The sequence below is a fragment of the Pseudophryne corroboree genome, chromosome 7 (genome assembly GCF_028390025.1).
Source record: "Pseudophryne corroboree isolate aPseCor3 chromosome 7, aPseCor3.hap2, whole genome shotgun sequence".
Taxonomy (NCBI): domain Eukaryota; kingdom Metazoa; phylum Chordata; class Amphibia; order Anura; family Myobatrachidae; genus Pseudophryne; species Pseudophryne corroboree.
The window spans coordinates 205,734,917-205,762,470 of NC_086450.1; the positions used below are offsets into that span (position 1 = coordinate 205,734,917).

Below are 27,554 nucleotides of genomic sequence, written 5' to 3' on the forward strand. Positions count from 1 at the left end.
GACAAAAAAAGCACACAAATGGGCAAAACCATGTGCATTGCAGGTGGGGCAGATATAACATGTGCAGAGAGAGTTAGATTTGGGTGGGGTGTGTTCAAACTGAAATCTAAATTGCAGTGTAAAAATAAAGCAGCCAGTATTTACCCTGCACAGAAACAAAATAACCCACCCAAAGTAACTGTTTTCAGTTTTCTTTGATGCATCAATAACAGTCAGATACATAAATGTATATCAGTTATTTAACCACTAAACTGGCTAAAAAAATTTTTTTCACAAAAACCGCCCCGAAAATTAAAAATTTTTAATGACGGAATTAGGTGAAGAACATGTTTTTAAAATTGTCTACAAAGTCTTTAGTATAAAAAAAATATATATATATTTGTAATATTCAAGAAAAAGAAAGCTTACATCGGTCGGAACATCGGTCACCATTGAAACATTGCGATCCTCGCAACCATCGCTTCCATAGCTCTAGATGACAGTAAGGGGGAGAGAGATGTAAGGGGGGGGGGGGGGTTTGATGCTGGGCTATCCTATCACGCTGGCCACAGTGATTGGGACAAGGGGGTGGGGTGTGTAGAGCCAGAGCTGTGTTTTTTTGTTTTTATGTTTTAATGCTGGCAGGAATGGTGATGCTGGGCTGCCTGCCTGATCTCTGCTGGGTGCAGTGATCGGGACAGGAGGAGGAGGCAGGAGGGAGGGCAGAGCTGCGCTGCTGATGATGCCCGATCACTGCACACAGTGATCAGGACAGAGGGAGGGAGGGTTTCCACTGGGTGGGGTTGGGGGGGGGATATGCTGCAGGGCTGCCCGATCACTGTATTTAGCAGTGATCGAGATACACTGTGACTGGGGGCAGAGCCGTGGCAGTTGCAAGAGGGCTGGCAGGTCTCTCTGAGTGGGCGTTTCTGACTGGTCGCATCAGAAGCGACCATGTCAGGCAAAGCCCAGCATGGTGTGGTTACATCTGATGCGACCATGTTAGGCAAGTGGTTAAGAAACAGTACTAGGCCTTTCAGTGTTACTACAATCTGATAGCTACGGTATACTACCCACCCTGAATTATGTCCACTATTAAGGCATGTAGTACAGATGGAGCCATGCTAATCGTGCGCCCGGTGAGGACCACCGCCAGGAACGAATGGGACGCGCGTGTGTCATAGACATGCAGGCGCCCCATTAAGAGTGAATGGGAGTGTCTCTGTGCACTCAGCGGCATGCCGAGGTGCGCCCGCCTGCGATGCAGCCACGCTCAATGTGCATGGCTCCATCTGTATCTCCTCCAAACATTTTAAGTACTTTGAGATGTTTAGGTCCGGTGCTAATATCAAGCATGCAACGTATAGCCAGTTATTGTTATTTCAGTGTTCCTCTGATTAACAAATGCCCCTGAGTTTAATATTACTGTGACAACATAACATCTTTGAATGGCACTTCAGTATAATGTTGTAATTAACATAATTAATTGCCCTGCCTGGCCCATCACCTTTCTCCCCAGCTCAGGACAGCGGGACAGCTCTGAGTCAGAACAGACGGGGAGCACCAACGGATGCATTCCCATTCAGCACTAACAGGTGATCTCTTTTACCATAGCGGCATATGCTGCACCCCTCCACGTGCTGTGCTCCCCCTTTACCACCTGCTCTACCCTTCTTCCTCAGTGTATATACAGGTATCTAGATGCCCCCCCAACTGTAGTGTATACAGTATATCTCTGTGCCCCTCCCCCCCAGCGTGTGTTTGTCACTATGTACCCCCTCCCCACACACACACACACGTCCAAGTATACGAGTCACTATTGCCTCCCAGGCCCCCCTATGTATGTATGTCACTTCTCCCTCCCCAGGCCACAGTGTGTGTCACCCTGTCCCCCCAGTCCCCAGTGTGTGCCACCCTGTCCCCCCCAGTCTCCAGTGTGTGCATGGTCCCAGTGTGCCATCATGTCCCCCCAGGCCCCAGTATGAATTTCAATATGCAATTGCCAACCTCCGAGGCCCCAATGTGGTTCTACATATCGTCGTCCCCTGCCCGCAGTGTGTGTCACCATGTTGTCCTCAGGCTCCAATGAGTATGTCTCCATGTCCCCTCCAGTCCTCAATATATATGTATCCATGCCTTCACAGTCCCAAGGTGTATGTCTCCATGTCCCCCCAAGCCCCAGTATGAATATCACCATATCATCCATCCATCCCACCAGGCTGCACTATATGCCACCATGTCCCCTTCAGTCCATGCCATCCACACCCCCCCCCCCCCCCCCCATCCATGTGTATGTGTGTGAGGAGGGCACCAAAATCTATCTTGCCTCTAGGCGTCTGGGCTGAAGTTACGCTGCTTACTGGGGACACTATGTCATAATGGGAATTGGGGGTACTATGTGGCATAATGTGTACTGGCAGCCCTACAATGTGATATAATGTAAACAAGGGCACTACTATGGTTCAGAAAATTATCTAGGGTAATATTATGGGGTAAAACCTTAACAACTGCTGCGGCAAGGTGTCTCTCTTAAAGCACTGGGACAGGGGCCCCTTCAAATTGTTGCTATGAGGCCCGCAAAGTTCTGGCTATTCCCCTTGCTCCAACCAGAACTGCAGGAGCGCGACTGGCCACAGTGTGCCATTCCAGGCACATTGCTAGCCAGATGCAGGGGCAATGGGGCAGCAATGGTGCCCACCCCAGGGCCCGGCCTGCACCCCATGGCGACGTCACCACTCACACAGCCCTCCCTGCATCCCTGTTCTGGTTTTAGGTTTTGATGGTTTCTTAAAAATGTAAATGCAAAAATGTTACAACTAAGCTTCAACATTTTTGAACCAAATGGATAATGATGGCACCTGTACGTCTTGAGCAAATTCCATTCACATTTTTAGCTTACCTAATGTTCAAGAATTTCTAAAGACTTTTCAAACCACTCTGATGCAGTTTCAAGATTCAAAACAAATTATTTTCTTACCGGTCACAATCATTTTGCATCTAGTCTCAATAGTCTTTTACAATATTATTTCACTACACAAAATTGAAAATTGGATTTCTACTTTAAGTGTGTGGTTTTAGAGCTATTACGATGAGATAGTCTCTCTCCTGTGAATACTGGATGAGTGCAGTATATCATTTAGGAGTTGCTACAGATCTACAAAATTACTGTATGAATCAGCTCAGCCATTGCTTAGTTTTGCCCAGGTTGCTCCTGGCGGTGTATTTGCAATGACTGTATCAGGGATTATACGGATTCAGACTTGCTCGGGAAGACAAAGTACAACCTGTCAGTTCACAGTAACATCAGATAATTAGATACTGGGATAACCTGGGAACTGAGCGACTTTGTGTTTTTATGTGTCCCAATATCGTATGTAGTGGCCCCTGTAGAATTTCTTGTCCAAAAACCCTGAGTGACTTTATCTGATGACCACCATAATATTTGAGTATAGAGTCTAGATTTGATGTGCATTTCATGTGTGTTGAACTCATGGAAACAAGACAAAATATACTTAAGTTTATTTTTCATTACAAATTGTATCATATTGTATAAAAAGTATGTAAGATAAATTTTCCTTTGTTTTTGTCTCTCCGGATAAAATTGTTGTCAAGTGCAGCACATTATCAAAAAATGATGTTAAGGTGACTCATATGTAAAGTGTTGTTTAATAGTTTAATGACTGGCAGGGCAAACCTACTTATAAGCAAGACAAGTGTCAGGTTTTTCCAATGAACTATAGTATATCCCGACAAAGTGATAACTTATTTTTTAGTTATAGTTTATTTATATATATATGCTTATTCCTATTTTATTTCTATTTATTCCTAGATATGTTTAGAATTAGGGTGTGCAGTCCAATTCCACGCCCTACTCCTCCCCCACAATTATTTCTATATTAATCAGATATATTTGATACCATCTTGGTACATACAAGGCTTTATTTAATCACCAGCTGTTCTACCTGTTCTTTTCACAGTTGTAAATATAAATGAGTATTAAAAATTTGGTAAATCTATAGAGCAGTACATTTGAGATGTCTTAATGTAAGTAAATATTAATCAATGGTTCTTGTCGTTACCCGAGGAGCACCCGTAGCAGATACAGTAACACTTGACAGGACCATTTTTGTAGTTTATTAAATTCTACACACTGGAGGTGCAATCCAAATTTTGATCCGATTGTCTGTTTGGGTGTTATCATTCCCGCAACGCAAGCCACGCATCAGTAATGACGTAATTATGTCAACCCCCTTTTTATCCCCTTAGTGGAGGTTTATTAAAATTCAAATTATTTAGTTTTCCTATTTCCCACCTGAAGAATACCTATGTTAAATTTCATCTTCCTAACATATCGGGAAGTAAGAGAATTAGTGATGAGTCAGTGAGTGAGTGAGTGAGTGAGTGAGTGAGTGAGGGCTTTTAGATAGATAGACAGACAGACAGACAGACAGACAGACAGACAGACAGACAGACAGACAGACAGATAGATAGATAGATAGATAGATAGATAGATAGATAGGAGGGAACAGAGGTGGAGCATGCCCTTGGAAGGACCCCCATAAACACTTAATTGAACACAGAGGTGCCAATTCTTGCTGAATCCTACCTTGGCAGTCGGGCGCAGTATCGTTGGCTCCTCAGACCAGCAGTGTGGCATTTGGCTGAGACATCATAGTCATCTAAGTGTTGCTCCTTGAGTAACACTAACATGGAAGAACAGTCTCTCTTTTTGATTAAAAACTGTTGCTTAACATATAAAACTACAACCTCTATATGGTGATTTGTCCACAGGCAAGAGGGTGCATAGTGCATCATTGGAGTTATGGTTAAGGTACCCGTAATAATGAAATAACATATGATGTAATGCTTGCCTCTTGTCATACAATTGATGTTGATGCTTCTGTTTAGGTCCCACATTTATTAAAACAGATATACTGTAGTCCTAAATTCCTGCCTATCTTGGTTTATCCAAATTCTGTGAAATGCATATTGAGTAAGAGATTTTAGTTAAGGTAGAATGGGAATGTCCTGCAGATGTAAGGCCTAGGGATCATATGACACCACTGGGGGCATGATCAGGGCACAGAACCCAAAACACGTGTCAGGAAGCAGTAAAAGAGGTGACAACCATAGATCGGTCACCTGCTGATAGCCTGCATGGAATGACAGAATTATAGCAGAAAACTACAAAGAACTTTATGGACTTAGCAGTGCGGGAGTTAGGTGGGGGGGAGGGGCAGAGGTTTCTGAAATGTACTAAACAGATCTGTAAATAAAGCAAATATGAACCATGAATAACAACATACACGGTCTATTTTATATATTCTTCAGTGTTTATTAAGTAATAAACAATTGTGACAAAGTTTCCTTTTATACTTATACATGTGTTAGGTCCACATAAATCATCCTTCACCAGACACTGTTTGGTACAGAGAGGAGCAGGTGGAAAACAATCCCTTTTGTTTGGTGACCTGGTTGAGTTACTCAACGCTTGTGAATGCTGCAACGCTCATAATATATATTGATTCAAACAATACAAAAAGATGGTACATAGCAAATAAAACACAAGATAGTACATTTAATCATTTGAATATAAAAAAAATCATTGAGGCATTTTGAGAAAGAAAGAGTAATAAAAGTGGGAGCTGAGTACTGTAAGTGGCTGATTCAGATGAGCGTTTAATGTACGCCTGCAAGAATTTCCATATCTAGTGTGGGATATGAAACAAAGTGCGACTCTATCGCATCTCTACTGTGTGACTGAGAAGTGGGAGAACCTGCAGATCACCAGCCAATGCTGAAATGTCATACGTCATGGTACACTGACAGAGCTGATCATCTCAACATCAGAACCATTCAGGATAAATGGTCCCAATATCTGTATGATAGTCCAGCTGAAACAGCACATGAGCTCATTAAGCATCTCAACAAGCCCCTCAGCTACAGTAGATCATATAGAAGTATTATGTGATACATGGAGGGCGATCCTGGCCAGATGTTAGTAACAGCAACAAGATCCTGGCCAGATGTTAGTAACAGCAACAATTTTGCTCTTGGGAGAAGGAGAGGGGCAGATGATGGGGGGAGTGTGTGTGTGTGTGTGTGTGTGTGTGTGTGTGTGTGTGTGTGTGTGTGTGTGTGTGGTGGGGGGGGGGGGGGGGGGGGGGTGGGGGGGGGAGGGAGGATCTTTTCAATTTTTGCACCTTAAAGTTCTGGTGGGTCTGAAGCAACAAATATGGTATTGTTTTTTTGCCAGAACTGTCTTATATACACAGAATGTTATCTATACACAGTATTGGCAGTCATTCTGCACCCTGAACCTAATTGTTTTCCACAAACATAAAACAGCTGTATATTTAATATGACTTAGTGGGATTGTTACAATATTGTATAGTATTTGCATTTGTCTATGTTGTTAGTTGTTTACAGTATTATATGTACTGTATATGTATTTATGTGTATTTGTTACAGTATTATATGTGTATGTATTAATGTTAATTTGTTATAGTATTTTACTGTATGTGTATGTATTTATAGTAAACTTGCGAGCAGGGCCTTCCTACCTTTAGGACTGTCTGTTATTTCATAGTTTTATCAGTGTTGTTTACAATTGTAAAGCATAATGGAGTTTGCTGCACTATACAAGAATCTGTTAATAATGATAATATTTATGTTTATTTGTTGCAGTATAATATGTGTGTCTATGCAGGAGATTCAATTCAACATGATGTTCCCAATGTGCCGTTCCATTAACATTGCAGGTTTTGGCTTGTACTCCATAGAGGTGTGCAGGAATTGTTCAATGTTGGAGGTACCGTAACTGGCAGATATGTGTGTATCTATTTATCTTGACTTGGTACAATATTAGATATGTATCCGTTTAGGTTTACTTGGAGCATTTAAAGAAAGCCGTTGGTGTAACCTCTAGGCTGAGCCATTTATGTGTTGTTATGTTCGGGATTTTTTTGTGTGAAAGATATAGTAATTGATACATTTAAGTACAGGTTGAGTATCCCATATCCAAATATTCCGAAATACGGAATATTCCGAAATACGGACTTTTTTGAGTAAGAGTGAGATAGTGAAACCTTTGTTTTCTGATGGCTCAATGTATACAAACTTTGTTTAATACACAAAGTTATTAAAAATATTGTATTAAATGACCTTCAGACTGTGTGTATAAGTTGTATATGAAACATAAATTAATTGTGTGAATGTAGACACACTTTGTTTAATGCACAAAGTTATAAAAAATATTTGCTAAAATGACCTTCAGGCTGTGTGTATAAGATGTATATGTAACATAAATGCATTCTGTGCTTAGATTTAGGTCCCATCACCATGATATCTCATTGTGGTATGCAATTATTCCAAAATACGGAAAAATCCCATATCCAAAATACCTCTGGTCCCAAGCATTTTGGATAAGGGATACTCAACCTGTAATACATTTTCTTCAATTAATGATGTGCTTTAAAGTAAGTGTGTTTTCTGTTGTTTTTTGTGAGTCGCTAATATTATAAACTCAGATGTATGCATATTTACATATTTGGTAGAATGTTTTATCTTGCATATGTGCTTATACAATGCTTTTTTAAATTATAGGGCACTTTGTGCTTCATGTGTCAGTGATGTCACTAGTTCCTTCTGGATTGATAGGCTACAAATTGGTTCAGCCAACAATATGACTGCCTCTACTGTATGGAAACATTTATTTCAACACATTATAAGTAAAAAGAATCATCTATTGCCTTGTTATTAATATTATGAATCATTAAAAATAATATTATTAATAATAATAATAATAATTATTATTATTATTATTATTATTATTAGCAAATTGTGTTAGCATGCAAATATTTATTTCTTTATTTAAATGTGAAATGCAACATAGGGAAATACCCCCCAATTCCAAACACAATACACCCTTAAAGAATGAACATACCTTTTTCTTTTCACTTTGTGAACTACTGTATATGAGCTACTGTACATAAGAAAATGGGAAATAATCTGCAGCAAGATATACGCCATCTAGTGGTTAATATCTAAAATGCATCGTACATTACATTATGGTTCAATAATACGCAGCGGTAGGTATAATACAAATGATAGCATAATATAAGAAGCACATTTTAGCTATTATACAAGTGAGTTGTATCATGGAGATAATGTGTACAACCGCAAACACAAAATAAATCAAAAACAAAATAGATATGCACAGAAAAGTGTCCCTTTAAATATTGTGATTTTCTAGGACTAATTAGAATGGGCAGGATCCCTATCATCTAGGGGACTGTACTAGTAAATTTAACAGAAGAGATGCACACAGGACAGGCACACAAACATAACATTAACAGAATATATTTAAACAGATAATAAAAGATCTTTGGAATGATCATTAATAAGCAGCAATTCAATGCTAAATATATAAATGTAAGATGTTTATTAGCACAAAAAATATGTAAGATAACGATGAGAAGGCTTATATTTGGCACTTCAAACTTCCTGCCAGTAAGCTAATGAAACCCCACTGCAGGGAAACCTTATTATAACGGAGGGCAATGGTTTGCATGTAATATGACACATTTTAATACAAGATCAAAATTATTAACTATTTTTGCTTTATGAGAGCTTTCATACATACTGTAAATGAATGTCTGTTGCAATTTTGGAAGAAAAAAAAGGGGGGGAACCATTCTGATTTTATGTGAATCAGAATAATGAATATAGATTCATCAGGTTTCCTTTTGATATTCCATTATATATAGGTTCTGACAATGACCTTGTTCAACAGAATGACTTGTTAGAACACACAATATGATTTAGTATACAAGGGCTATGCAGATGGTGGTCTGTGCTACTCAAGCCATTTTTGGTCTGTTGAATCATTTTATTTTAACGTAAGTCCACCAAAGTGCATTGTAAATATACAGACAGCTGAGGGTCATTATCAACCCTATAATATGTAGTCCTGCAAATAACTGAATCATATTCTAATCGTGTAACTGTTCTTCGAGTGATCTGCAGGTATACTGTAGCAAGCTTGTCTACAAGTAAAAAGAAAAGTATAGCTGATATACTGACAACTGGCATAGTGGTCCAGACTGCATTCTGAGTACTGACTAATCATTGCAGCCCTGCTTTGTGTTTAACACTTTAAAATATAGAGGTATATACTTATACTGCAGTTTTTAACAGAACCTGTTATGGTAAGATACATCATATATCTGTATTATATGTCACCTTACAAATTCAAAAGAATGAATTAAACATGCTTGCAGTTTAATGAAAACTTGTCTTTGTCTGATTCTGACCACTAACTGTAGTTTACATGAAAATGAAAAGCAGCATTTACAAAGGTGCTCGGCTAGGGGATTAGCTATTCCCTGAATCATTTTCCCTTTCACCCCAGAATGGGCATGCAGTTTAATACTATTTGCTTAACACCTTGTCATAGAGATTGCTGAAAAGTGCTGTACATAGCCTAAAAACTGGTGTAGTACATGTTGTAACTGTATTGCAGTGTTATAGTATAACAAGTGGTGTAGTTATTAAGAGGAGTCGTAACACCAAATAGAAAGGAAAATAATATACACGTACACACGCACACCAGAGACTGATACCTCAGCGCTTGATAAAAGAAAATAAAGTTAACAGCGGTATCATTTTCTTGGTAAACTAAAAGAAAACTTTAAATCATATACCCCTCACCCCTTAAAGGATTGCTGAGTTTATTAACCCTGCATCTTGTGGAAGGTTCAGTAAACCTTAGGTTGCAATATGATGGGGTCACTTGCTATGACAGTGTTAAGCACATGCTGATTTCCATGTAATGAAATGAACACATCAGAGGGTTAATTGGGTCCAAACTGGCAATTCATTTTGCAAAAATAATTTAAAATGAAAGTAAATCCAGAATAATATAGCTTGCAAGTATGCCAAGAGCAACATGAATGAAATGTCTGTTTCTGATCTATGATTGACAAACTTGGTTAATAAGCCCCTCCACATTCTTCCTCCAATCCTGAAATAAACAATTTGGCCATGCAATTGACACTTTTACCAAGACACCTCATTTCTTTTTATAACATGTTGTTATAATGATTTGAGTTCTGCTGGATAAGTACTTTAAATTTTAAAAATAAAACAACATCTGGAAACCCAGCAGCAGCTCGGTCCTCTGGACATGCAGATAAAGGTGCCAAATTTACTATGTGTATTTACCCACTGAAGTGGGGTGAAGTTTTAAAATTGGGATGGTTTTGTGAAAATTGAACCTTCCAAATAATTCCAGGCATGGTGTCCTGCTTTGTTCTAGCACAAGTGGCCCAGGTTCTGATACAAGATTTGGCAAAGAAGTCAACCAGCCCACTTTCAAAACCATCCTGTCATGTCAACCCTATATGTATAAATACAGACACTGTGATATTAGCTGGAAGCGTGCAGGTGACCACCCAGGCAGCTAATTACTGGGCACGGGACTTGCGTTCTTCTTCTGTGTTTATGTAGTACAGGTGGCATTCTGGGTCTCCTCTTATCATGGGTGCTCCAACGATAGTCTTCCCACTAGTGGGATTAACACACCAGCACTCACCACGTTGACCATTCACGGACATCTTACACTGTAAGAGAGAGAGTGGAATAGAGATGAATTGGGGATAATCTACATATAACCATACAGTAAGGGGGATATTCAATCACAGTCGGATCCTCTCCGATGGAGAGGATCTGACACTTCAGTATTCTGTAGCGGGCCGTTTCCCCTCCCATTCCTCCCACTCCTATCCCTCTCTTATGGGCGAAAATAAATGGTCGAAAACAGACCGTTTTCGACAGCGGTGGGGTCGAAAACACATGGATTCCGCTCATCCATGTGTTTTTCGACTTATCGGAAGTTCCGTCAGGGTGGAAAAATGGCACTTCAATTGAATATTGAAGTATTGGAAAGTTCCGATTATTGGCGCAAAGTGCCGTCTTTCCACCCTGTCGGAACTTCCGACTGTGACTGAATAGCCCCCTAAATGTGAAACAATTTGCAATGTGACGTATTTCCCAACTTATGGCTCTCACAAATTTCTCATGCACATAGCGGTGTGGTCACCAATGTCAGACTGAGACATGAATAGATTCTACCTACCCTCTATAAGAATTTTTAAGACCATAATACACTATCAGTTTATTTTCTCATATTTATGTATAAGAACCGATCTGAGTGGATTTGAAAACGTCTGACATCAAAAGCCCTTAAGGAATAAGGTTCTGTTTGACTGTCCTACATCAAGGACTGAACAAAATTTCTGATATAAGTAATTTATTCCAACAGCGGAGTGCATTGTTTCTATTCCTGTTTACGGTATGTGATTGTATATACGTCCAGTTTGGTAACACAGGAAAGATAGTTTAGCTGTTCCTTTCCACTGCAAGGTTACACACCTATTTTGCATTCTCATGAATATTTGCTTCTCTCTCAAAATGTCTTCTCTCCTATGTGTAGATGACATAGGAAGCTATTGGCAATGATTCAAGTAAAGCAAACTTACAACATTAGAAATAAGTGCTATTTCGGGAAAACAACACTTTATTTAGCTTCAATGGTCCAGTGGCGATACTCCCTAAATTCGGAGATATGTCCAGTCAGCAAAAGTAAGTATAACTTTTGTTTTTATCTTAATACTATAGTTTGTTAGATATCTTAATGTTTTGGAGTAGTTCTTGTTTATTAGACATATTATGGCCTGGGTACCTATCTGAGTCACATGGAAAGTGATGTTCAGGGTCAATTATCATTCCCCTGAATAGAAAACAGTGATCAATTGATGTCAGAAAAATATGATTCATACACTTGCTTTTTAATATAGGGTAAATGGGGGAGATAGGGGACCTGCAGATCTATGGCGATGGAGAGGAGGAATAGGAGGCTAACATCATCTTACAGGAACAGAAACCTACAGCCATGATTTATTACGCATGATTTATTGTATGTATTACTGTTATTTAATAGCATGCACATTGTGTTGAGTTCCCTGTGAATGCACAAACACAAAACAATTTGTTCTGGTTTAAGCGTTATCCATCTCTATATATCACTAACTTGTTTAAGGTTAAAGTTCCCGCTCTTGTCACAGTTTGGGATGTGCAGAGCATACAAATGCTCAAGGGGTCCTCTCTCGTCAGGAAGATTCATGGAAGAAATCCTCTCCAACACCTGGTCAAGTTGTTGCTGGCAAAGACTCTGTAAAATGCAGGAGTAACAAGTGATATCATTGCAAAATTATATTTACTCCTGTGACATAACTGCAAAATTATACATACTGCATACACATCCCTACACAGTAATGTATATTCTTCCAATATCACTGCACAGTTATATACTTCCCCAATATCCCTACACAGTAATGTATATTCATCCAATATCACTGCACAGTTATATACTTCCCCAATATCACTGCACAGGTATACAGTACATCCGGAAAGTATTAACAGCGCTTCACTTTTTCCACATTTTGTTAAGTTACAGCCTTATTCCAAAATGGAATAAATTCATTTTTCCCCTCAAAATTCTACACACAATACCCCATTATGACAACGTGAAAAAAGTTTTTTTTGAGATTTTTGCAAATTTATTAAACATACAAAATTAAGAAATCACGTGTACATAAGTATTCACAGCCTTTACCATGAAGCTCAAAACTAAGCTCAAGTGCATTCTGTTTCCACTGATCATCCTTGTGATGTTCCTACAGCTTAATTAGAGTCCACCTCCAATTCAGTTGATTGGACATGATTTGGAAAGGCACACACCTGTCTATATAAGGTCCCACACTTGACAGTGCATGTCTGAGCACAAACCAAGCATGAAGTCAAAGGAATTGTCTGTAGACCTCCGAGACAGGATTGTCTCGAGGCACAAATCTGGGGAAGGGTACAGAAAAATATTTGCTGCTTTGAAGGTACCAATAAGCACATTGGCCTCCATCATCTGTAAATGGAAGAAGTTCGGAACCACCAGGACTCTTCCTAGAGCTGGCTGGCCATCTAAACTGAGCAATCGGGGGAGAAGGGCCCTAGTCAGGGAGGTGACCAAGAACCCGATGGTCACTCTGTCAGAGCTACAGCATTCCTCCGTGGAGAGAGGAGAGCCTTTCAGAAGGACAACCATCTCTGCAGCAATCCACCAAACAGGCCTGTATGGTAGAGTGGCCAGATGGAAGCCACTCCTTGGTATAAAGCACATGGCAGCCCACCTGGAGTTTGACAAAATTCACCTGAAGGACTCTAAGACCATGAGAAACAAAATTCTCTGGTCTGATGAGACAAAGATTGAACTCTTTGGCGTGAATGCCAGGTGTCATGTTTGGAGGAAACCAGCCACCGTTCATCACCAGGCCAATACCATCCCTACAGTGAAGCATGGTGGTGGCAGCATCCTGCTGTGGGGATGTTTTTCAGTGGCAGGAACTGGGAAACTTGTCAGGCTAGAGGGAAAGATGAATGCAGCAATGTACAGAGACATCCTGGATGAAAACCTGCTTCAGAGCGCTCTTGACCTCAGACTGGGACGACAGTTCATCTTTCAGTAGGGCAATGACCCTAAGCACAGAGCCAAGATATCAAAGAAGTGGCTTCAGGACAACTCTGTGAATGTCCTTGAGTGGCCCAGCTAGAGCCCAGCTTGGGTTCAACATCTCTGAAGAGTTCAGAAAATGGCTGTGCACTGACACTTCCCATCCAACCTGATGGAGCTTGAGAGGTGCTGCAAAGAGGAATGGGCGAAACTGCCCAAAGATAAGTGTGCCAAGCTTGTGGCATCATATTCAAAAAGACTTGATGCTGTAATTGCTGCCAAAGGTGCATCAACAAAGTATTGAGCAAAGGCTGTGAATACTTATGTACATGTGATTTCTTAGTTCCTTATTTTTAATAAATTTGCAAAAATCTAAAAAAAAACTTTTTCACATTGTCATTATGGGGTATTGTGTGTAGAATTTTGAGGGAAAAAGTTAATTTATTCCAGTTTGGAATAAGGCTGTAACATAACAAAATGTGGAAAAAGTGAATTCCCGAGTCCAATTCCTGTGCAGTTAAAGTCGCAGCCTAATGTCTCTAATACACTGTGTAGCAGTTAGAATCAGAAGTAATCAGCAGAAATGTTATTTTATGTAAGTTCACATACAGTATAAACAATTATATTCTATGGACCTAAATGTAACTTAAGGTTGGGTATCAAAATGGTTGATTTTTTAATTTATTTCTCTGTTTATTTTCTTGACTCTAATGCAGTATAATCTGTTTGTCCATGTTTGGAATATTCTTTTTCTGTAACCAAACCTTGGAAATATTTTTTTTCCGGATTAAATACATTTTAATCTAGTGTATTCTCTGTGTTTCTTATTGAACTTGTGAGCCTAGGAGGCCCGATGCTATGTACCTTTGTGTAAATAAGGGGGTCATTCCAAGTTGTTCGCTTGTTGTCGATTTTCGCTATGCTGCGATTTGCTGCTAAATGCGCATGCGCATGGTACGCAGTGCGCATGCGCTTAGTTATTTAACTAAAAATTTAGCAGTTTTGCTGGTGTTCGTACGACGCTTTTCAGTCGCACTGCTGATCGGTAAACGATTGACAGTAAAGGGGCATTTCTGGGAGGTAACTGAGCGTTTTCCGGGAGTGTGCTAAAAAAAGCAGGCGTGTCAGGGAAAAACGCGGGAGTGTCTGGAGAAACGGGGGAGTGGCTGGCCGAACGCAGGGTGTGTTTGTGACGTCAAACCAGGCACTAAACGGACTGAGCTGATCGCAATCTGTGAGTAGGTCTGGAGCTACTCAGAAACTGCAAAGAATTATTTAGTAGCAGTTCTGCTAATCTTTCGTACGCTAATCTGCTAAACTAAGATACACTCCCAGAGGGCGGAGGCCTAGCATGTGCAATGCTGCTAAAAGCAGCTAGCGAGCGAACAACTCGTAATGAGGGCCTAAGTGTGGCATATTAATCATTGTGTGGAGAAGATAAAGACTTAAGTAATTTCTTTTGTGGTGGCAGTGAAATTGTGTATTTATCATAAGTGACCACAGTGCGCAACCATCATGACCCAGCTGTCTTAGATTGCAGTATCTGAGTGCAGGATGGAATCTTGACACACTGTGAGTGGCTTTTCGCTGATTCTGCAATGCAAATAAGATGCAAAATTGATAGGAAAATACAGTATGCTACTCCTCTCAGAGCTACACAGTCACACCGGGCATATGCCATATGTCATATAGATACTAGTTGCATAAGGACACGTCTATACAACTATATACAGTACATAATGGCTATTATATACTGTACATACCATATTTTATATACTCTTTTGACATCACTGCAGTTTTATACTCCAGCTGGAGACTGATGGCATTGGGGGGGGTGGGGGTGAGGTGGGGGGGGGGGTTTACTTATGAACAAGTAATTGACCCGTCGCCCATTTTGGGAAGAGTGATATGGTTCTGCAGAGTTCCTTTTACTTACCTTTCCAATATCACTGCACATTTATACAACCCCCCCAATATTACTGCTTAGTTATATACTACTCCGATATCACTGCACGGTTTGTTGGTTACTCATCTGATATCAGTGCACAGTTAGATGCTTCTCCAAAATCACTGCAGAGTTACATGCTCCTCCAATATCAATGCACAGCTATATACGTCTCTGATATCACTGCACATTTATATACTCTCCTCATATCACTGCACAGCTATATACTCCTCCAATATCACTGCACAGATATGTACTCCTCTGACAACTTTTTAGTTGTATATTCCTCTGACATTGCTGAAGTTATATATTTATGTGACATTACTACACAATGATATACACTCTGACATCACAGTTATATACTGCACAGCTAGTATGTACTCATCTGATATCACTACACTTATATACTTTATAATAGCTCTGCACAATTATATACTCCTCTGACATCACTACACAATTACAGTGTATACTCCTCTGACATTGCAATTATATACCCTCTGACATCACTGCACTGTTATACTGCATACACCACCAATATCACTGCAGTTATATACCCCTCTGATATCACTGCAGTTACATATACATATAAACCTCCGTTATCACTGCATAGTTATATGCTATGATATCACTGAAGTTACAGTATATACATTTCTGACATCACTGTACTATAATCTTATTACATCACTGAAGTATATACTCCTGCATACCTGCAGATGTGTCCTCCTACATAATTGCTGCCGAACAGCCCCTCTCTATGTGCCAGGTTCCGTGAGACTCTGCCAGCATCGGGCATCTCTTTATGCTGGAAAATGCGTCTTAGTCGAAACGGGATGTGGCTAGGTCCACCAGTAGACTTTGCTGATTAATTTGACGCGGAAACTTATATCTGTGTGTGACTAAGGGGTATATTTTCTAAACTGCAACTCTGCTAACGTTGAGCATCTTTTTTTTGTTGTTGCTGAAAACGCATCTTTTTTTTGTAACACCAGGAGACTGCTGATTAGATATATCACACTGTATATTGTGTGTGACTGAGTCTGTATGCAGAGCACAACAGAACTTTAATTGGAATAAAGCTGCAGCTGCTACATCATGTCACGTCATATACAGATTCAAAGACTTAGTGGTATGTTTAATAAAGTGAGGGTTTTAAAAGTGGAGATGTTGACTGTAGCAACCAATCAGATTCTACTTATCTACTAGCATCTTCTACAGTAGAAGATAATAGCAAGAATCTGATTGGTTGCTATGGGCAACATCTCCACTTCTAAAACCCGCACTTTAGTAACATACCCCTAAGTTTTTGAATCTGTACATGACGTGACACAATGTAGCAGCTGCAGCTTTAATCCAATAAAAGTATCTGTTGTGTTCTGCATACTGACTCAGTCACACACAATATACAAGTGTCATATATGTAATCAGTAGTCTCCTGGTGTTGCAAAAAAAGACGCTTGGAGCTAGCAGAGTTGCACAGGACCTTTTGGCTTACTGACACCAGGCATCTTGTACTCATGGTGTATTGAGGCTAAATGTATGGAGACACATCTGTATGTACTCATTGAACTCCCTGTACCTGGCTGATGGCCTGTGAACCTTTGTTACAATAAGCAGACATGATGTTATACAGTATATTGTGCTGGAAATGTCTTTATATCTTCAGCTCACCCTGGGAGCTGGATGTCTTGTGTTCTTCTTCTCATCATGAAGGTTCTTGTTGGTTTTGGATCTGTGTTGCTCATTGGCTCTTTCACGGTTAACAGCTTGTTCTTTTATTGGAAGTCGTATAGGTTTCCTTGGGAGGATATCACCATTTGTCATTGGTCCCGCATCCAAGTTATTGTCTGCAAGCGTGCCATCTGAGCGCTCCTCTGCAATGTCTAGGTGCAAGAAGAAATCTGGATGAGTCTCCCTTATGGCTACTTCTGTATTACACAGTGCATATAGGGTTGTGGTTTGGGAAAGCCGCACAGGATCGTTTGATATAGATAATGACTTCTGGAAATGACTGACACTTATTGGGGTATACCCCACTAATTTATCCCTTATACACCTAGGTAAATATTATCTTTTAAGGTAAAAAATAGTGACGGTCAGTGGTGCTCCCAAGGGTTTGTACACAAGTATTAAACAAGTACTGAGAGAGAAGATAGATAACCCTGTGCCGGAGTCTACTGCGCATGCGCAGGTCTCCAGAAACATGGCACCTGCCATGTTCCAGAGTCCAATTTGGATACAGCGCATGCGCGGTGGCCATTTTGGCTGTGATTTTAATCGTCAGAGCAGCGCCCAAGGCTGGTCTCCAGAAAAGGGGAGTATTAAATAATGTGTGCAGTATGTACGGTGGGGCCCCTCCTGGACCCAGGGGCCCGTGTGCACTGCACACATTGCACACATTATAGAAACGCAGATGTCAATACAACATATACACAATTATTGTAATTTTAATTCATTATTGGAGCATATGATATCTTAAAGTCAATGTTGTGGTCTTATGTGGCAATGACAGCTTCACTTTAATGATTTCAAAAACATCATTGCTTTAGGGAATGCAATCAAGACCCATTCATTGCCACGGACTTCCCAGGTATCAATAAACCTTAAGTGCTGTCACTAGAAATGTGGTGCAGTGGCGGATTCAGGAAGGGGGGGGGGGGCACCCAGGCACGTGCCCCCCCCTGTCATTTAGAATCACTATGTACCCCGATTCCCCCTGCCACACCACAGATCGGATCTCTCTTCCGATCCGATCTGCGGTGCTGCGCTCCCCGGCTCCCGTTCCCACTACAGCGGCAGCCGCACAGACAGGACAGCTGAGCTGAGCGACGGCTCAGCTGTCCAATAATGTATGAATAAAGCAGCCTGCGTGCCCAGCCAATGACTGAGCGGCAGGCTGCTTCATTCATACATTATTGGACAGCTGAGCCGTCGCTCAGCTCAGCTGTCCTGTCTGTGTGGCCGCTGTGCTGCAGTGGGGATGGGAGTGCAGGGCAGCAGGTCCGCGTGTGCTGCTTGGGGAGGAAGTTTAGTTTTATTAAGCTGCTGTATGGTTTGACCGGAAACAGGGACCGGCGTCCCATTAGTGCACTGGTGGAGGGTATTTAAACGAGGTGAGTTATTTTATATCATGTTACCTGCTTGAAAAAAGCTCAATAAATGAGCTGAAACGTTGCACAGTCATGCAGTTTTTATGAGCTTTATTTATCCGTTCGGAGTGCCGCCGTTGGAGGGATATATATATATATATATATATATATATGTATGTATATATATATATATATATATATGTGTGTGTGTATATATATATATATATATATATATATACACCTTCTCTTTATTAGGGGCCATATTGTCGCAAGTGCCCTGGGCCCCCCATGGTCTTAATCCGGCTCTGCTGGCACAGTGACAGGGAGAAGCCTGTACTCCATGCCCCCAGCGTAATGAAATAAGGTTGTGGCTTGTGAGTACAGAATTCCCTGTGAGGCCACACCCACCATCCCAGGAGTTCGCACAAAAGACCAACCCCCCCCCCACCCGCCTTTCCCTATCGTGGTGCCCCCCCTGTCGTTTTGTTCTGGATCCGCCCCTGATGTGGTGTAAATAGTACTTATTTCTTAGAGTATAAACTCCTAAAAAATTGGCAATGAGTGGCTGGTTTTCACAATGGTAGATTATCTCCCATTTAAAGTTATACTTGGCTGCTGTCCCAGAGACAGACGATTTTCAGGGACATTTTACATAATCCTGGGAAAGTAGACCAGCCTCCCAGATTCCGTCCACTTCCCTAGTAATGTCTGTGGTCATGAAGCTGGATAACACAACACTGGTCTATGCTGCAAATTGCTCCATTGTTCTGCAGGGGGCATTGCCACAATGACATGATTCATGGCCCCGCAGCCCCCTGCACAACCCACTTGGACGTCCTCTCCAAGATGCCTCAGAGAGGACATTGAAAAAGACTGCAAGATCTTCAACACCTCACTGGAGACGTGCAAGGTTCCCTCCTGCTTTAAATGTTCAACAATCGCCCCAGTTCCAAAGAGCGCAGCTGCAAAAGAACTAAATGACTAAAGGCCGATCTCACTAACATCTGTGGCAATGAAAGTGTTAGAATGGCTGGTGCTAAAACACCTGAGAGAAGTGACTAACACCCACCTAGATCACTTTCAGTTCGCATACCGAGTGAACAGGAGTGTCGAGGACGCAGTTAACTTGGGGCTGCACTACATCCTACAGCACCTAGACCAACCGGGCTCTTATGCGAGGGTCCTATTTGTCAACTTCAGTTCGGCATTCAACACAATCGTCCCCAGTATCCTGCAAGCCAAACTCCTCTCCTTAGGGGTCCCAGAATCAACATGCTTCTGGATCGTCGACTTCCTGACAGCAAGGAAACAGGTGGTGAAAGCCGGGTCATTCACATCTAGGGGGCGCACGATCAGCACGGGGGCCCCTCAAGGATGTGTCCGCTCTCCCTTGCGCTTCTCTCTCTATACCAACAACTGCACCTCGACCAAGCAATCAGTACAAATTATAAAATTCACAGACGACAACACCGCCATCGGCTTAATCAAGGACGAAGACAAATCTGCATACAGATGCGAAGTGGAATGGCTATCGCAGTGGTGCAGCAGGAACAACCTTGACCTAAATCCCCTCAAAACAGTTGAGATGGTGGTGTACTTCAGAAGGAAACCCAATGCCATGCAACCACTCGTAACAGCCGACAGCGTGGTTTTGTGGGTCGACTCCTTCAAATTCCTAGGGTCAAAAATTTCCCTAGCCCTCAAATTGGGACCCAACATAAGCACTGTCATAAAGAAGGCGCAGCAGCGGATGTTCTTTCTGAGGCAACTCAGGAAATTCAACATCCAGCAGAAGCTGCTGCTCATCTTCTACACAGTGATCGTATAATCGGTCCTATGTTCCTCGATCACAGTCTGGTATGGAGCTGTCAATGAGAGTGACAGTCAGAGGCTGCAAAGGGTGGTGTGGAGTCTGTGGACAGCTGAAAAGATTGTTGGGGCTGACCTCCCTCCCGTCCAGGAATTATACCAGTCAAGGGTCAGGAAGCGAGCGGAGAAAATCGTGGAAGATATGCAGCACCCAGGTCACAAAGTGTTTGAACTGCTTCCATCAGGCAGACGCTACAGGTCCATTCCTGCGAAGTTGACCAGATCCATTACAAGCTTCTTCCCACTAGCTGTCCACCAGCTGAACAATATATAAAAAGTCTAAAATGCATAATATGTCAAGTCTATCGTAAAATTGCAATGTGCAGTATGAACTCATACGTGTAATGTTTGTAATGTATGCTACGTTTTTCCCCCTTCTTATGCTATGTGTTCCCCCTTCATGTTGTTGCTTGGCAATGCACTGTACCGCAATAAACTCCTAGTGTACGTGAGTACACCTGGCCAATAAAGCTGATTCTGATTCTGATAGTGAAAGCCAGAACATACTGTCTAGTGCTGGGACTGATTGAAGATTTGAGAAAGCGCCCAGTTTCATTTGTGACCATGTGGTATAAGTGATGGTGTCTGTCAATCAATCAATCACAATTCTACACTATTCAGCTATGTAATTTTATGCTCTACAAATGATGGACCGTTACATCTCCTAAGAGCACAGATGTAGCCGACTCATTCATTAAAGCCGGGATGTGAACTTAGAAATGTAATTCACAATCACAATATGTATGTTTTTTTGTTTTTGGGGGGAGGGGGGAGGTTTAGAATCTTTTTATTTATTTTTATCACATATATAAATTGAAGGGGCACATAAGGTAAATAGGGATGTTGATGAAGTGTATATCATGTTATATATTGCAAACATTCTGGAGCATCAAAGATTGCTGACCCTTGGGAATATCAATGCATGGGTTGATGATGAGCGCTTATTCCCTCTGCTAAACATAAAAGTGGTCACACTCTTGATCTTGTCTTACAGATTTGATTAGAAGTCTCTGACCTAAATATAAACCCAGTCACATGGTTAGACCACCACTCAATACAGTTCTCAGTTGCAACCCCTCCAAATAGAAGTTTGCCCATGGAATTCTCCAGGTATTGTCCAAGGAGGCGTATGACTCCCCAGGCTCTTGAAGCAAACCTGGACCTCTCTGCGGTAATGGGGGCCTGTGAAGAACCTTGTTCAATAGTCTGTTAATATAGCAGGGATGTAAAAGCCGCAATGGATATTATCTCCCCTGTGCATATACGATCCACAAATCACACTGCCAAGCCCCTTTGATTGACAACAGTATTAGTGAACTCAAGAAAAGTGGTCGTATAATTGAAAGACGATGGATGAAGACGAACCTGGTAGAGGATAAGTTAAAGCTAATCAAACATATATATCAAATAACAATCAACAATCACCTGCAAGAAAACAGAATTACTCTCAAATGAGATCATGACAGCAAACAATAGGCCAGCTCAGCATTTCCATATAGTAGAGATGCTTTGCAAACCAGCATGCCTGCAGCGTGATGAAACCCTCTACCAGTTAAGATGCAATGAGCTTGCAAAATTCTTTGCAAATAAAGTATCCACCATCCGGGCTGGGATCCCCACAGTGCCATAAAAGGAGTACCAAGTTTCCAGTCCTACCAATATAGGCTTCCTGTCTTTATGGAACAGCTTTGACCAAATGGAAGTAAATGACAGTGCTAAAATTACATAAATGTAGCATCCCACTGCCTGTGATCTGGACCCTGCCTCAACCTGTTTACAGTATTTGGGTGTATGGAAATAATTGACCCTGTATTTGCAAAAATAGTTCAATGCTCTTTGCAGACAGGCCTTTTTCAGGCATTTTGCTGGAGCCACTAAAGGAAGCAATTGTCAGACCACTACTTAAAAATCTAATGTAGACCAAGACTACATGACCAACTACAGGCTATCAAACCTTCCTTTTCTAGAAACATTTACATATAAACATATGTGTCAGGAAAAAAAAGCAGTATATTGTGAAATGTGTGATAAATGAGGATGCTAAGGGGATAAAAGAGAATTAACGGGGAGGGAAGGGGGTGTGGGGTCCATCAGGAGTGGATATGTTTGAGCTTAGTATTAAAGACAAAGATGTGCTCCAAGGGGATGAATTCTGGTCCTGGGCCAGAGTCTACTGTGCATCCGCAGGTCTCTGGGAAAATGGCACGGCAGCCATTTTCCCAGTGAATTTTCTATGTGAATTTGCAAATAACTGAAACAATGGCCACCACACCATTTTCACAGAGACCTGTGTATGCACAGTACCAGAGCATACTGCCTTGCACTGCCTGCTAGAGAGGAGGGGGCCTTGACAGAGACTACACATGGGCACCCTCCTTTCTTAATACATCCTTGTTTGTACCCTCGATCTTTAAGAATGGATTAAAATTAGGCTTGATCTCTCTAAATGTACATGTATTAAAATAAGTGAGATTGTCCATAAACTGTACTTTCATTGGTACCTTGAATCCAGGGGCGTATCTATAATGGGTGCAGTACACAAGGGTCTTTGGGTCCAAGGAGGCTCACACCATGCACCTATGTGCTTTAATACTTATAGAGTATTAAACAACACAGCGCTCAACCCCTGATAAGAACTAATGCAGTGTCGGTGTTCACTTTATCTATGTGTTCTTATTCATGATAATAATAATAATAAATCACAAGTGTAAATCATACTCTGTATTGATGTTGAAAAAATGCTGATATCAGTTTGATGTAACAATTAAACTTTTATTTCCGGAGTCACAGTGCTCCTTGTAGATACTTAGTAAATATAAGGTTAACTTTATAACTAATTGGGGTTATTTCAGTCCATGCAATTGCGTGAAATTTCTCCTGTAAAATAATTATCAGGAGTACTTGACCTCTTTCAAAGGTCCAAATTAATGTGTCCAGATTAACTAGCCGAAAAAAGCATGAAAACAACATAAAAATAAAATTAAAAATAATGAAAAAATAAAAACGAAAAATAGAAATAAAAAGGGTCCAATTGCTGATCGCAAAAGTCAATATTAAATGTGTTATCACTGCCCTAATTAGGGCCGTCTTTTAGTCCTGCTGATCGCAGTAAATTTCCTGGTATAAATGTCAATGGAGATGTGAGTTGGGGGATATATGTTCTGGGGGTGCGGCGTCCCGTAACCCTCAGGTGCATATACTTACCCTTCTTCCTCTTGTCGTCTTAGCCTCTCGTCCCCCGCTGTGTCCGTTCGTCTGTCCCTCCGTCTCTCTCCCCGCGGCCGGCGCAGAGCCCCTGTGTGCAGCCTGCACACCGAGGCACGGACCTTCGGGGCGACGGAATCACCGGCGGCTACGGCACTTCCGGGCACTGTCAGCCTGTTACGGGCGTTCGGTCCCCGGCGCGCTGCAGCACCGACGGCGGCTCTACTTCACTGGCCAGTGAAGGAGACTGTGGGATCTGGAAGCGGCTGATCTTTACAGCGGGTGTTCGAATGATGCTAGGTGTTAGATGTGTTAGATGTGTCGTTTTTCTCCAACGCGTTTCAGCCTTAATTGGCCTTCCTCTGGGAGCAGTGCTGACAGTGCCCGGAAGTGCCGTAGCCGCCGGTGATTCCGTCGCCCCGAAGGTCCGTGCCTCGGTGTGCAGGCTGCACACAGGGGCTCTGCGCCGGCCGCGGGGAGAGAGACGGAGGGACAGACGAACGGACACAGCGGGGGACGAGAGGCTAAGACGACAAGAGGAAGAAGGGTAAGTATATGCACCTGAGGGTTACGGGACGCCGCACCCCCAGAACATATATCCCCCAACTCACATCTCCATTGACATTTATACCAGGAAATTTACTGCGATCAGCAGGACTAAAAGACGGCCCTAATTAGGGCAGTGATAACACATTTAATATTGACTTTTGCGATCAGCAATTGGACCCTTTTTATTTCTATTTTTCGTTTTTATTTTTTCATTATTTTTAATTTTATTTTTATGTTGTTTTCATGCTTTTTTCGGCTAGTTAATCTGGACACATTAATTTGGACCTTTGAAAGAGGTCAAGTACTCCTGATAATTATTTTACAGGAGAAATTTCACGCAATTGCATGGACTGAAATAACCCCAATTAGTTATAAAGTTAACCTTATATTTACTAAGTATCTACAAGGAGCACTGTGACTCCGGAAATAAAAGTTTAATTGTTACATCAAACTGATATCAGCATTTTTTCAACATCAATACAGAGTATGATTTACACTTGTGATTTATTATTATTATTATCATGAATAAGAACACATAGATAAAGTGAACACCGACACTGCATTAGTTCTTATCAGGGGTTGAGCGCTGTGTTGTTTTATACTCTGCAAACTTTTCCAGTAGGTTAGATCACCTACAAACATCAGCAGCTCGCCACACCCAATAGGGGGTTGACATTACCTCAGTGCGCAGGTGGTAACCCTCCAAAATTGCTTTAATACTTATGCCTCTGGCATCCAATGTCAGCAGTGGTTGCACTGCTCAAATCATCGGGAAAGTGGCGCAGCGGCCATTTTCCTGATGATTTACGAATGCGCAGTAGAAAATGTTGATGGGCCTGGGTTGAGTATAAGTGTTAGTCACAGTCTACTCAGTGTTAATTAGGTAGGTCTTATCTTGGTATGGTGTGATATTATCTGAAGCATAACATGCAATACATGTTGGGGTTGATTTAGTCTTGTGTCAGCTATGAGGAATGTGGTTCTGGCTTTCTTTTAAGATCCAATGCTTCTAGAACTACCCAAAGGCTTGTCCTGTGATTTTTGCAAAGATAATAGGGATTTTATTTACGGCAGCATAGTACCGGATGAGATGATTAAGTGATAATGTTGTAGGAGGTTATTCTTATGCTTAGCAATAAGGCACTTTGCAGCTGCCAGGATATGGGAAGCTAATCCTTTGCCGTGTTCAATGAGATTTTAAAAAATGGGTGACACAGAAGTGGATATTCCAACCTAGTATGGATTCTGTCTCAGTAGAGAACAATTTTCAGGTCTCAGATAATTTATCATCATAAATGATAGCCTGTCCCTAAATGTTGATCACTGAAAACCTAAAAAAAAGGGTACGGATAGTACAGGGGTAAGCATCTTAAATGTATATACTGTATAATATTGTCTATCCTAAATCTGTGATCTCATTTCATAACTGCTGCAGAGGAATATGAGGGCGGAGTACATATCTGTGCTTACGTAAGCAGCTTCCCAAACAAATGATAACTATCAAGTCCCTGGTTGTCACGTAAGAGTGAAATATAATTTATTTATTTATTTATTTATATAGTATTTGTTTTATTGATGGCAAAATTATTTAGCAACAAGAAATCTTACATGTCAGTCCCAGAGGGGGTCATGTAACTTGTTATTACACTGTTGTCCCAGTCACATAAGGTTATATAAACTCTTTCACAATGTCTCACTAGTTGCAAGTTTCCCAAATGCTATGGTTCTTTTCTTCCTGCCCCAGATTGTCTTAACTATTTCTGTTCTCCTAAAGTTGATATATAAATTGGATAAGGGCGAGCTGCAGAATTCTCTTTGGTTGTGCTGTATACCGTAATGTATTGGAACAGACTGGCAGCATTTATGCAGGAGCAGACTATCATGCCCCAGCCACCCGCTCACAGGGGGTAATTCAGACCAGATCGCTCGCTAGCGTTTTTTGCAGCACTGCGATAAGGTCAGAACTGCGTCTGCACCACAATGCGCAGGCATATCGCACGGGTACAAAGCAGATCGCCACTAAGCTATGGGTTTGTGCGAAGAATCCATTCGCATGGGCGATCGCAAGGTGATTGACAGGAAGAAGGCGTTTGTGGGTGTCAACTGACCGTTTTCTGGGAGTGTTTAGAAAAACGCAGGGGTCCCCAAGTGTATGCAGGGCGGGTGTCTGACATCAATTCCGGTCCCGGACAGGCTGAAGTGAAATCAGCGGCTGAGTAAGTTCTGGGCTGCTCAGAAACTGCAGAAGATCTAAGATCTTTTTTGTACCGCTGGGCTGCACATGCGATTGCACACTTGCACAGCTAAAATACACTCCCCTATATGCGGCGACTAGGCGAATGCAGGACTGCAAAAAACAGCGAGTGATCAGGTCTGAATTACCCCAACTGCCTTCTCCTAAACACGACAAACCGGCTGGCTTGGGATAGCAGGACAGTCCCCTAAAACTGGCACTGTCCTGACAGCTGGGCGACATACCTTCATCAAATCATCCTGTAGTGAAGACTCTGATACTATTAACCATATTCAGTATTATACATAGTATTAATATTATTTTTTCTATTATTATATTTTATTTATATAGTGTCCCGATATTACACAGTGCTTGACAGAATATATGTGTCATTCATTACCATCAGTTTCTGTCCCATTGGAGTGAATCCAGATTCAGCTGAATAAACAATGCCACACAGATAGCAGTAACAGTGTGTCTATGCTCCTATGTTGCTGTAAGATACAAATTATGAGATATCTGAAATATTTGATAGAAAATGTTTAGTGCTGTAATATGCTGTTAACATTTCCCATATATTTCTCAATATAATTAATAGCTCTTGTGTTTTTATTTTATAGCTTAAGTATAGAAATTCTACTGCAAACCCCAAACCACTATCACCCATCCTCGGAGACAAAAATGAAACTGGTAGAAAATTAAGGATTTCAAGGATATTAAATAAAATATATAAACACAACCTTGTCAGATGGATTCGGTATGAGAGCCAGGTGTTCGTGGATCCCGGCGCTCAGGAGACCGACGCCGGAACCCCAACAGCTGAGTGGGAATACAGGGCTTCTGTTGGGATTCCAACCGCCAACATTTCACAGGCTGTTGGGATTCCGGCATCGGTATCCTGACCGCCGGGACCCCGACTGCCGGTAAACTAACCGCATCCATGTCAGACTACGTGCAAGGTTGTGTTGGTATATCTTATTTAATATCATGTTTTTATGGACACACCCTCCATCAGTCTGCAGTCTGTACTGGGTCTTCTCCAGAACCTAAATTGTGAAAAACATCACACCAATTTGATGCCTATCTTTATGATATTAATTACTGTTGGGTTACCCAATTTCAGCC

At 41.4% G+C, this 27,554-nt stretch overlaps 1 protein-coding gene across 1 annotated transcript in view; it reads right to left on the bottom strand.

Annotated features, from left to right (window-relative positions):
* Positions 1–5,291: 5,291 nt before the first annotated feature.
* Positions 5,292–27,554, bottom strand: part of IGFBP2 (insulin like growth factor binding protein 2) — a 211,979-nt gene continuing 189,716 nt past the window's right edge. Inside the window, exons 2-4 of the mRNA XM_063933955.1 lie at positions 17,157–17,368; positions 12,071–12,211; positions 5,292–10,601 (exon numbers count right to left, since the gene is read on the bottom strand). Coding sequence (XP_063790025.1) covers positions 10,446–10,601; positions 12,071–12,211; positions 17,157–17,368 — 509 coding nt within the window. The 3' untranslated portion in view covers positions 5,292–10,445. The remainder of the gene's footprint in view (positions 10,602–12,070; positions 12,212–17,156; positions 17,369–27,554) is intronic.